The 12,222-nt window shown below is 45.9% G+C and overlaps 1 protein-coding gene across 3 annotated transcripts in view; it reads right to left on the bottom strand.

Annotated features, from left to right (window-relative positions):
- LOC126353907 (ecdysone-inducible protein E75) overlaps positions 1 to 12,222 on the bottom strand; it is a 407,934-nt gene that overhangs the window by 30,545 nt on the left and 365,167 nt on the right. For all 3 annotated transcript variants that reach the window (XM_050003135.1, XM_050003137.1, XM_050003136.1), the window contains exon 2: positions 11,160 to 11,248. In XM_050003135.1, the coding sequence (XP_049859092.1) occupies positions 11,160 to 11,248 (89 nt within the window). The remainder of the gene's footprint in view (positions 1 to 11,159; positions 11,249 to 12,222) is intronic.

Raw genomic sequence — 12,222 nt, 5'->3', positions numbered from 1 at the left:
ATTTTGTTAGCTTTTTGTCATTCATCGCCGGCCGGAGTGGCCGTGCGGCTCTAGGCGCTACAGTCTGGAGCCGAGCGACCACTACGCTCGCAGGTACGAATCCTGCCTCGGGCATGGATGTGTGTGATGTCCTTAGGTTAGTTAGGTTTAAGTAGTTCTAAGTTCTAGGCGACTGATGGCCTCAGAAGTTGAGTCGTATAGTGCTCATAGTCATTCGAACCATTTTTTGTCATTCATCTCGTATAAATATCCAGAATTATTACTCATATTTTAGTTATTATTTTTGTTCTTTTTGCCTGTATTTCGCCATTGCCTCTTCACTTCCATGCTTCTGAGGTTGTTATTGGACCCAAAATTTTTTCCTCGTTTTTCTCTGTAATATTTCTAGTTTGTCTAAGTTATAATTCAGTGACAAACATTCACTTGCGTTTATAAGTTCTGATTTCAGTTTTATTTATTTATACACTTTTTTGGACAGAAAACACCATTTAATGCTGTGAAAACTATTCCACTCCGCATATCGCGTATGTTAGTTACAAATATGGTCTATTTCTGCCGAACCCGGTTATATAAATAAAATAGGAGACCCAGACTGTTTTGGATAGAAAATGGTGATAACAGACACTGTTTTTCCTAAAGCGCCATGGTGTTTTCTTTAAAATCATTTATTATTGTGTAAATTGATTTTTTTTAGCTGGACTCTGGGACATACACTTCTGGTGAACTTTTAGGCATACATCACAAGAGGTGAAGGCAGGAAACTCTAAACATACGCTGGAGATAGCGTGACGTATACACTGACGACGTCAGTCCTGATGTAGAAGACTACGGCCCCTTTTCACAAATTGAAATGTGATGTCCATTATCCTTTGTTAAGTGGCATTTTTCTCGGGACATTTGGCTCCATGTACGGATAAGCAAGAGGGTATTGTTGAAAAGCTAAATACCCATATAATAGGCACGCGATGCACAATATGTGTCCGAGAATGTACGACATTTAAGTGAAATAAGAACAGTGGTATTAGAGCATAATGAACGACGTGGTCAACGAACAAAGCGGACTCCCGAAATGCTCGGGTAATGAAGATCCCATATCAACACTGGAGCAATGTCGCGTGATGTGGAAGTAACACAGAAGCAGCAGCTATGCCACTACCATTCATAAGAAACACAAGTTTCTGCTCTTGCCGGCTTCTCACCTAGGCATCACGTTTAGCCAACGCTGAGATCCTCAATGTTTTCGGCCGAGACGGAATGGCTCGTAGTTTGGTCGTTAGGGGCCTCCATTGTAATTAAAAAGTCGATCTGCATGCTGAATTTATTTCCTTACTTTGCGAAGTGTGTGTGGCATAGAAGATGCTGAGAGGCGACGCGAGCGAAGAAAGTACGAAGCGTCATTCAACAATCTCGCCTGAGTAGCGCGCAACCCGCGTTACGCTACTGCTTCGCCAGGTTGCATCGCTCCGAGGCGGTAAGGCGGTAATTAGCTACGGATCAAAATCTCCTAAACTTAAGAGCTATGAATGAGAATCGAGGCATATGTGTGCTGTAATTACATGCGATGTCGTGATACATTTACGCTTCTAAATTAGTCATACGTCACTGTCTAAAAACACAGTTATACTAACAGTCTGACTATTCTTCTGATTTTTTTTCAGTTTTGAAATTTCTTCCTAACACCCCCTGTGTACGTTGACGACACTGGTAGCATGACAGTGAAGGGCAGATTTTCTTTTGATTGAGAGCGTCTGTTGTTAAATTCTGTAGATTATAACACACTGAAAATTTTCTAATTCCGTACCTAATCGAAATTTATAGTTTAAGCAAACATGTGTACAGTACGTTGTACACACCCGCTCTTACAGTTGCAATGTCAAATTGCAACTAAGAATTCTGTTTTCTTGCCAGACACGTAGAACGTTCTTTGACTTAAGTAACCTGCACAGGTTTGTGCTCGACTTCCCCGAAAAACGACTTGCTTCACCAAGTGTGTCCTGTATTCTGAACCCTTCCCTATGCTGTCGGCTGAAAATGTCGAGCTAATATCTAAACTCTAACTACTGTCGTTAACCAAAGCTAGAACATTGTTTTAGTTACGTCCTTTCTTCCAATTCTGAATCAAGCAAGTGTTCACATCGAGGTTACTGAAATTTTTATTACTTGTTTTCATGGAAGGCATACTGAAAATTTAGCAGTAAATTAGTAGCAATGTAGGCATTTTAGCGAGTAACTGGCACTGACAGCAAATCATTCACTACCATCAGTTCTCAGTTAATTTAACTGCAAATATTTCTAAATTCAAGAGTAATGTAATCGTGTACACTACCTATACGCCGCGTTTAAAGTGGCCAACTTTTTTCATATCTTTACATGCAATGATTTCCTTCGATTTATGGCATCTTTCTTTGGGAAGAATTTGTCTTCAAAATAACAAAGCAAGACACAATGTGAAACTAATGTAACATTAAAAAGCACGATGACGAAAATACCCCCTTGAAAAGGCTTAGCGTCTATCTAAAAGGCTAAAAGAATCGGGAGAGTGAATGACACGATGTAAATGTTTACCTTCAGCTTTCATGCGGGAGGTGGAGGTAATGACGTTATTAATATGTTGGAGCCGCCTTGGCGCGTGTTGTATAAAGAATTTACCTCTGAAACCGCTACTTTGTTATGCTCATGGAAGTCACGTTCTGGGCAGGCAGGTGGCTTTATATTTGAGTAGAGAAACTGGTCCAGATTCAATACCAAAAGAATTTTGTTTTTTAGTGTTCGATTCGTATAGTTTGGTTGTAATGCTCAAAGTGTGTTCTCCCCTTCCCCACCATCTCTACAGTCATCACAACACCAGAGTGAGTAATATTGCTCCAGAGTATTAACATCGTGCGTCGATATGAGTGCATCTCTCGGTCAACCACGAGGATGAGCTGAATATTTTACGACCGGACGTGAGGCTGCTGTGAGCGTCCGCGTGGGGACGTCATCTGGTATCTCGTACCGGAGCGGAGGTGGGAGGCGGTGTGAACAACCGTACGTCACCGCAGCGCATTCCGCGCTGAGCAGCAGCCGTGTGGGTGGGTCAGTGACCCCGGCAGATACCGGGCTGTGGGTCACCTTGCCTGTGGGCCGACGTCTGATAGGCGCGCGGGCAGATGGACGGGCGCAGGGGAGGGGAGGGGAGGGGCTGAGCGCCGGGTGGAGGGGGCCGCCGTGGCGCGGGGTGCATGACCGGCGCAAGGCCGCGGGAGCATCGGCCCGGAAGCCTACCTCCCCCCACGCCCCTCCTCCTCTGGCCCAGCGCTCTGCGCATGCTCACCACATGAGTAAACACCGCGGAGCCCGCCTACTTGCACGGGACAGCCTCAAGTGGGCTGGCGAGCGCGATTCTGCGCTGTTCCCAGCCCAAAGACGTGCAACAAGTGCAAATGGCTTATCACCTGTTCGCTTTCTGCCTCCCAGCGCTGAGATATGCCAAAAGATTTACCACGGATCGTTCAGACAGTTGAAACTCGCTCATTTCGAGAAGAACTTTACTGAGAAGGACCTCGGCCGAAAAATCCTTTCGAAGTCGACTATCGTAGCAAAAAGTTTGTTCTAGTTCGGTATTTTCATAGTGCATGTAGGGACAAGTAGTTAGTAGAGATGGAGCTGTGCGTGGAACTAAGACAAATGAGTGAACTCAGTGGCACATGATTGAAAAATTATAATGCTCTATCACCTACACTCAATTGGTGCGTGGTCATCCAGATTAGGAATTTTGACTCAAATTTCCATCCACCTCGACATTCAATGAAACTTCTTCGTTCGAATAATCATCTTGGTATTGAAGCTCTTTTTTTCCGTGTTTGCTTTAACAATATATATGTTTTTGGATAGGGTCCGCCTTTAGCAAAACAAAACTGTGTTTTGCTAAAGGCGGACCCTATCCAAAAACATATATATTCTTCGTTCGATTTAGCTGTTAGCTGGGGCTCCATTGGGAGGTATTAGAAAGAAGAAAAAAACCTTCGTTGTCGTCTTAGACTTCATTATCCAGCTAAGCAGAAGAAAAATAGCCGAACCCATGGCGCCGCTGTACAGAAATATGAACTTATTCATACTGCTTACATATCCAGCTTTCATGTGAATTGTTAATGGCATCCTGTGTTTATGACGACTACAATTTAATGAACGTTATAAACTTAAATAGTGGGATATTGTCGCTGGCGTATGGAAGCTTTCCAAAAGTTACCAGAATCATCTCGCTTTTCCATGTTCACAAACGATTCGTTCGGATTTGTTTCATTTTTTTTTCTGTCGGTCACCCATAATGCAAGATACTGCTTCTGGCGTCTTTGCTGCATCTTGAAATCTACGACGGGACTTCAAAAAGTGGCGTTACACACTATTACTGCAGGCACAGCTATTTTTATTGAATGCTGCACTTGTAGTGGGAAATTTCAGCCACTTGTTCAACTCCTAAAACACATAAATCTGTTCCTTGGTCACGGAGCCGTTCGAGAACAGCTGTGTGAACGTCCTCGTGGTTGGAAAATCTCTTTCCCCTCAGGTCTTCTGTTGGGTTGCCGAGAGGATGGGACTGTACGGCAGAGGCTTCGAAACCTCTCATCGAAAGTAATGAAGCAAACCTCGTGTGGAGTGTTTCATTTTCGCGCAGAAGAACAATGCCTTAGGTTAATATTCCACGCCTCTTGTTCTTTACGGCTGCAGTGTTTCACGGTACGAACTGGCATTAATTGTGCTATTTGCCACAAACTATGCCAACACAACTCCCTGACAGCCCACCTTCCCTGCAGCTGGCGTAACTTTGCATTCCTTCTGCGGAGGTGAGAAGGCGTATCTCCATTCCACAGACGATCTCTTTGTTGCAGGTATGAAATGAAAGAGCCGTGTGTGATCGGACGTAATAAAGCGCCTTAGGAAGCAATTGTCATCCGCGGAGAGGCCGTAAACTTTGCGCCTTTTGTGTGTAGGTGACAATGATCGCGGAATGTAGCGAGAGAATAATTTCCGATACAGCAGACGATCTGGGACGATGCAATGAGCACTATCTGCTGAGATGTGCATCTGCTTTGTAGGGAGTGGCTAAATTTAGAGAACAGAATTCCGAGTAAGACAGTATCCTGTCACCATTGTACACGTAGCGTGTCTTGCTACAGACGAACATGGGCCTGAGTGCATCGTACACACTACAGCTCTATACGGCACGCATCCTTACTGAACATGGGATTGCGGCAAGACAGAAAACCGCTAATATTGTTACGAAATGCCTTCCGCGCGGTTTATACGTAGAATTCGGAGCCGAGCCGACTGGTCACGTGGCGCGATCCTGCGTGTGCGTGCGCAACTGCAGCTGCGAACAGAGGGGTGAACTCGCGAATGCCAGCGCGGGGGAGGCATGCAGCCAGTGTTGCGTGGGGCTGGGGCAGCGGCGCGGCGGGGGTGCCGGCCGGTCCACGGGCCGATACAAGGTCGCTGTGCCAAGGTCACTCACCCACCGGGGGCCGAGGGCCGCACAAAGACGCCTGCCCGACTCGCCGACTGCCCGCGCCACAAATAGCTGCGCTGTATCCGCCGCTGCCAGCCGCCCGCTCCTGCACCAACCGACCACTAGCGCCCCTCTCGCTCCGTCAGTTTCTCTCTGGCGAGGAACACGAGCTCTCTAACACTCGCAAGATACCTAGCCAGTTGCGGAGCGAGTGGTTAAAAAATTCGTAATTCCCATAGTCTCGTTTCTTATGACGAGCTGCAGTTCTTATCGACCCCACGATCTCCCTAGCGCGTAATACAAGGCTGCACACGTTAGCGAGCAGGATTCTCCAGAATATCTGTACAGCCTTTGGCGAGACCTTCGCTATCGTCAGTGGACGCAAACGCGCGTTTAGTTTCGACAGTGGAACTCGGCAACTACCTTGCGCGATTGCTTGCCGGTGATGTATACCAGCTTACTTTGAAACATTGGAGATATGTATTTGGCTGCGCGGGATTAGCCGAGCGGTCTAAGGCGCTGCAGTCATAGACTGTGCGGCTGGTCCCGGCGGAGATTCGAGTCCTCCCTCGGGCATAGGTTTGTGTGTTTGTCCATAGGATAATTTAGGTTAAGTATTGTGTAAGCTTAGGGACTTATGACCTTAGTAGATAAGTCCCATAAGATTTCACACACATTTGAACATATTTTTAGATACGTATTTGCTTTTGACACACACAGTGTTACTGCTATTAGTGAAGAATTTACGATTGAAATTTCAATAACGGTACTGCCTTAGGAAGACTCGAATATTGGCGATGCAGGTAACAGCCGGTGGCTGCCGAGAAGATTTGATACAGTGTCGTCACTCACATAAGGACACACGACAAGAAACAGCAATACTTGAAATTTTTCTTGTTCAGTAATGAAACGTTTTTAATGTGTGTAGTATAAAAATAAGAAAGTAATGCGCAGTGTCAGTTAAGTTTCTTTCACTGTATCGTACTTCGCCTATTGTATGAATGCACTGAGGCCCACGTCCGTAGCAAGACACGTCATTTCTCTAATACATAAATGGAGAGACTGTGTCGCTACTTTTAGTGACACGGAAAGAAATCACGATGTTGTATTCTGTGCAGGTATTAAAAGGACTAATTACTTCTGTCTATGAAATGACTGTAATTATTGATCTTTTCCCTTTACTGGCGTATTTCAGCTACCATGTCGCTGTAAAGCGGTAGGTGACGTTTGTGAGCAGACACCAAAGCTGCTCAGCGTATGGAGGGTTGTGGTATTTTAAACTTTGTAGGACTGCGGAACCTGCGATATAAACTAATTAGTTCTATCTATTGCACATACTAAGGTATTGGTACTCTCTGGGATAGAATACGATGAGGTCAGCACAAGCCTGCATTAGTGAAGGTTGGGGAAGCAAATCAAAGACACCATACGAGGCATTCGCCTATATAGAGTATCCACGGGAAACTTGGAGGATTGCTGATCCGACTTCAATCTGTTGGCCACTGCAATATCTCTCTCTGCTCGAACGTCTATGTTTCTAAATAACGTGTGGCAGGTTTTACAAAGCTGATGCACCCACGTTCATTCGAATTGGCGTATGTAGGATAAAAAGGCAGTTTGAAAGGTGGTTTTGCTAGGAATAATTTATTATTTAGTACGTATTTGAATAGACGTGAAGTGTCCCGCAGTTTTGCCGAAGGAATTTCGTAACGAAGCCGAGGCCGTGGGCGGTTTTGCGCTCGAGGCGGCGGTCCGTCCTTTCCCAGGGCCGCTACAAGGCAAACGACCGCCCAAAGCCGCTCGCGTTGTCTTCCGGGTCCGCGACAGCTTAGCGGCTCATACACTGTATTACAACCCTGAAACTGTCTGCTCCAGAAGCGCAAAATGTGAAGGCGCACCCAAAACTGCTGCTCCGATACACATAAGGAAAGCTGTCCTCAACTCGAAGGTTGGTTTGAACCTGACGGACGTGGTATGACCGCTTACAGGTGGAACTATACATTAACGAGGATCAAATTTGGGATTTTTCAAGTTAACGAAGGAACAAGTCAAAAAAAAAAAATTCTAAGAACTTTCAGAGACTACGCATTTGGAATCCGCCACTTACCCACTAGAATACCGAGCTCGTACAGTTACGTTAAGGATACCGATAGCCACTCCACTCTTGCAATGTAGCTACTTTGCAAATAGGCTAAACAGATTTTGGGGAAACACGGCAATATACCGGTGTGATAGTGAACAGGCTTCGAAGAGCCAGGGATGCTTTACTTGACACAGTTTCGGCCGAAGCGCTGCGAGCGGGAAGGAAGGAAGAAATGTTGGTGGCGAGCGTGACGTAACGACTTTCTCCGGCCGGCAGGCCGTTGGCTCTGCTTTCTCCAGTGACGCAACAGGTGTGCCGCCCGCGCAACGTGAATCTCCGTGAGACCTGCGCTCGTTGCACGGCATGTAGCGTACGTAGATGGTTAGCTCGTTATTATTCGCGCAGTTCAAAAAGCAGCTTCAGAGTGACATCACAAAAGCAACGAATAGTCCACGTAGAGGCGTCCTGCGATGGAATAGAAACAGTATCAAAAAAGGCTGTTGAAACTGGCGCAGTACACTCACCTTATTAGTCGAAATTACGTTATGAAACTCCCGAAAGCCTACATTATAGAAAGGAACAAACTAGCTTCGCCTGCTGGTTTTACAAACCTTATCACGGGGTAAGGTCCGCCGTGATAGCTCAATGCTTGCCGGCACGGTAACTCAGCGTGTTCGGTCAGAGGGTTAGCTGCCCTCTGTAATAAAAAAACTGAGTTAATGGATGAACAACGAACTGAAACGGGTGTCTTGCGACGCCCGCATTGAGCACATGAAACGAACGAAAACGAACAAAATGAGATGAAAAAAAAAAGTTGTCAGAGTGGCGGTCTGTCATGCCAAGGGGCCCGGGTTCGACTCCCGGCTGGGTCCGAGATTTTCTCCGCTCAGGAACTGCGTGTTGTCCTCATTACCATTTCATCATCATCAGTGGAAGGCAACGGGAAACCACCACTGGAATCACTTCCCTAGATGCTCATGCGCTGGACCTCTCTGACGAGGCTTCCCCCATGACCAGACCTGCCATAAGGCAGAACACAAAGTTAAGGTCACAGTACATGATCGAAAAAGTAAAGTGGGATATTTTTTTTTTGGAGCAGAGCAGGATGTCCGGAAATGATAATTGCTTATCCCAGGTACAGTGTATTAGTAGCACATTCACACCCGGACGGCAATCCATGCAGCCTGTAGAGTGTTAAAATATGAAAGGTACGAATGATCAAGAGAGATACTTGTTCGTTACTGGCTCCGAACGTTAGTAACAGAGCAGCGCGTTGAGTTTCCAGCACTGGAAATTCGTCCATGGACACTCAGAGTAGTAAGCCGGAGCTCTATCACACGATAATGAATTCCCTGACGTCCACGGAGTTAAACACAGAGAGCAGTGTTTCGAGACAACAATTAGTTGTCGCGTGTTGCGTTTGCAGTGAAACTGACGCTAGGCGGGGGTGACCGTGGCCACGGCGGGAGATGGAGCCAGGGCGCCGCGCGCTCGGGGTGGGATGACCTCTGCAAGGACGCGTCCGGGCCGACGACCGCAGCTCATCTCCCGCAGGCCAGTCGCCGCCTGCGCAGACACTCTGCACGAACTCCACTTCTGCCCGAAACCACACCGGAATGCGAAATCCAGCCATCACCGTCCGTCCCACACATCTTTACCTGCTAGCAGTCATCATCTGAAGCCCAAAGAGCCTAATCAGACGAATTATATAGTCATTTCAAGGTGGGAAACCATATCTGGGGCTTAGTGACTCTACTGAATGAGGAGAGGACATACACGACCGGGAAGCGAGAGGCATTTACTTCCATTGTCCGTTCGCACCCTATCGGGTTTCTTCGAAATTCTGCCGTTGTCAAACGATTGTCAATACGGGCTTTGGGGACCGTCTTGATTCAAAACACTTTTTCATATCTAAGCCAATTTCAGGTGGGGGATTTCTCCGACACCAAGGTGTTTTCATTTTTATTCTTTGCAAATTACGGAAATTCAATTCCGCCTATTATGCAAGCAACTATTCATTTTCATGTCCAAACATGTTTTCAGCACATTTTTGCCCTCATCAGTAACTTCTTTCGTTCAGGTCTTATAGTTTAGAATATCTTATTTTTTCCGACATTCTGAAGACGGCAAAAGACGTACTGAAGCATTTGGCATGAAAATGAATAAACTCTTACATAATAGGTGGACATGAATTCCCATTACTCGGTCCACACTTTGCGAGTACGCTACCAATGAACCGATGTCTGACTCCTGATAAGGAACGGCTGAGTGTATGTAATTGCTCCATTTCATATTCCCAAAAATTGTTACAACAGCTTTGATCTCAGTTAAGACTCATTGATGCTTTTTCTGTAATTCAAGTGTGATGGAATGGGACTACGGCTACTCGATGACTTTAAGAAAATAGATACGAAGAGCCGTAATTTTATTTAACAATTTCGTCAAACTCCAAGTTTAGGTGCCTGATTGGCACCATCTCAAGGCCACTTTACACGAAACTGGGTACATCATCTAGTCGTTTGTGTAGTTATAGGGACTACTATATCCAACTGGTTCCGCAGACTTCTTTTCAGCAAGCGTGGATCCTTCACACCTCTATCTGGCTGACAGTTCCTGTTAGAGGTGTGAAGCGTCCAAGTCTGTCTACGGAAACTATTTGGAGATAGTGGTCGCTATAATAATTCAGACGGCTAGATATCTAGTTTCGTCTGTGGAAGCCTGAAGTGAGGCACCGAAACTGGTAGCTAAATAAAATTATGACTGTTTGGCGTCTATTTTCTTCAAGTCATTTTCTACTCAAAGGATAATACTTGTTTTCGTTTTCAGAAGTACACAATTATACATTTGTCAACATTTAAAGCAAGTTCCCAATCTTTTCATGAGCCTGAAATCTTATCATTTCTACTGGGATGTATATGCAGCTTTCTTCAGATAGTGTTTTATTATGTGGAGATGAGTTGTAGAGATGAGTGGTCTGCTGAAAGTGTGGCGTTACTGTTAATATTGTCAACTAGGTTATTGATATACAAAACGGATGGCAGCAGTCCCAACACAATCGAATGCAGTTACTCTTGCGTCTGTCAGTGAACCTCCACCCAAGATAGTATGCTGGTAAATGTGGCTAATGATTTATTGTAGAAATCGAAGATTGTGAGAAATGAAAGGGAAGATTGAAGAGGGGGAATTTTAGCAATTGAAAGAACAAAGGAGGAGTTCGTGAATCTCCACCCAAGATAATATGCTGCTAATAACTTACTGCAGAAATCGAAGACTGAGAAATGAAAGGGAAGATTGAAGAGGGAGAATTTTAGCGATTGAAAGAATAAAGGAGGAGTCAGTGAATCTCCACCCAAGATAATATGCTGCTAATAACTTACTGCAGAAATCGAAGATTGTGAGAAATGAAAGGGAAGATTGAAGAGGGAGAATTTCAGCGATTGAGAGAATAAAGGAGGAGTTGAGGAAGGAATGCTGCGGGTGCCGGGGTGCGGCGCGGCGCGGCGCGGCGGCCGTGGCGGCGCGACAGGCGAGGTGAGCAGGAACGGACAGCCCTGAAGGCCGGCGGTGAAGGCCAGCCGCGCGGACACTCACCTTGCAGCCTTCGCAGGAGTGCACACCATAGTGGAAGCCGGACGCCTTGTCGCCGCACACACGGCACAGCACCGTCGTCCCGTCGAACTCTGCAACAGCCCAGAACACGCCGGCGTCACGCACTTGCGATACTACGGCCTCTTGTCACATACACACACACACTCAAAATGTCAGTTCGAGGGCGACCGCACTCGAACAAAGGAGAGCGACCAACTTGAGCTCAGCGAGGTGAGTACAATACAACGTGATAGAGTACTTCAGAGACTTCTTCCGTCTCAATCTTTCTGACCTTTAGACTGAGAATTTACTTCAAAAACTCTCCTTCGATCGCATTTGGCTACAATAGTAATGCTGCCATCAAACCGAAGGTTGGAATCCATTACCATAGTGCCTTACTAAGCATGGTCCTACTGATATACTATTGGCTTCTTCCCAGCTATGAACTGACTTAACCAGCTAATTAAAGGAGACTTCCAGTTTAAAGAATTTTTCACCTTAATACAAACTGCCAGAGGTGAAAGAAGCGATAAGTGTTCAGTCCCAGGACTGACAGAGTATCGAACCATTGGCTGTTTTACAGCCCTACAGCTTACGGCCATGCACTGCTCAAAAGTTCCTCTAGTGTTATAAAGGGCTTAAGAAACTGAAGCATTGTCACTGCAGTGAACTAGTCTCCTTCGTCGCCCAAGTCGACACAGTCCTTCATCACAAATCAGTTTCGACCTTTGGATATATGTCTGCTTTAGAGAACAAAATACTCCAACGTTTCGTAAGCTCCTGAAGATGGACTTCGTCAGGCCGTCAGGTTGGAAGAGTACTATAGTAATAATCGTCACCTTGGAGAAGACCTCAGCAGGCTTCAAAAAGTTGTACTTTAGACAACTTGACGCAACCACGTAAGCGATTTAGGGAAATAGCCGGCCGCGGTGGTCTCGCGGTTCTAGGCGCGCAGTCCGGAATCGTGCGACTGCTACGGTCGCAGGTTCGAATACTGCCTCGGGCATGGATGTGTGTGATGTCCTTAGGTTAGTTAGGTTTAAGTAGTTCTAAGTTCTATGGGACT

This window comes from Schistocerca gregaria, chromosome 3 (assembly GCF_023897955.1).
Source record: "Schistocerca gregaria isolate iqSchGreg1 chromosome 3, iqSchGreg1.2, whole genome shotgun sequence".
Taxonomy (NCBI): domain Eukaryota; kingdom Metazoa; phylum Arthropoda; class Insecta; order Orthoptera; family Acrididae; genus Schistocerca; species Schistocerca gregaria.
This window is presented reverse-complemented; position numbering and strand designations above follow the sequence as displayed.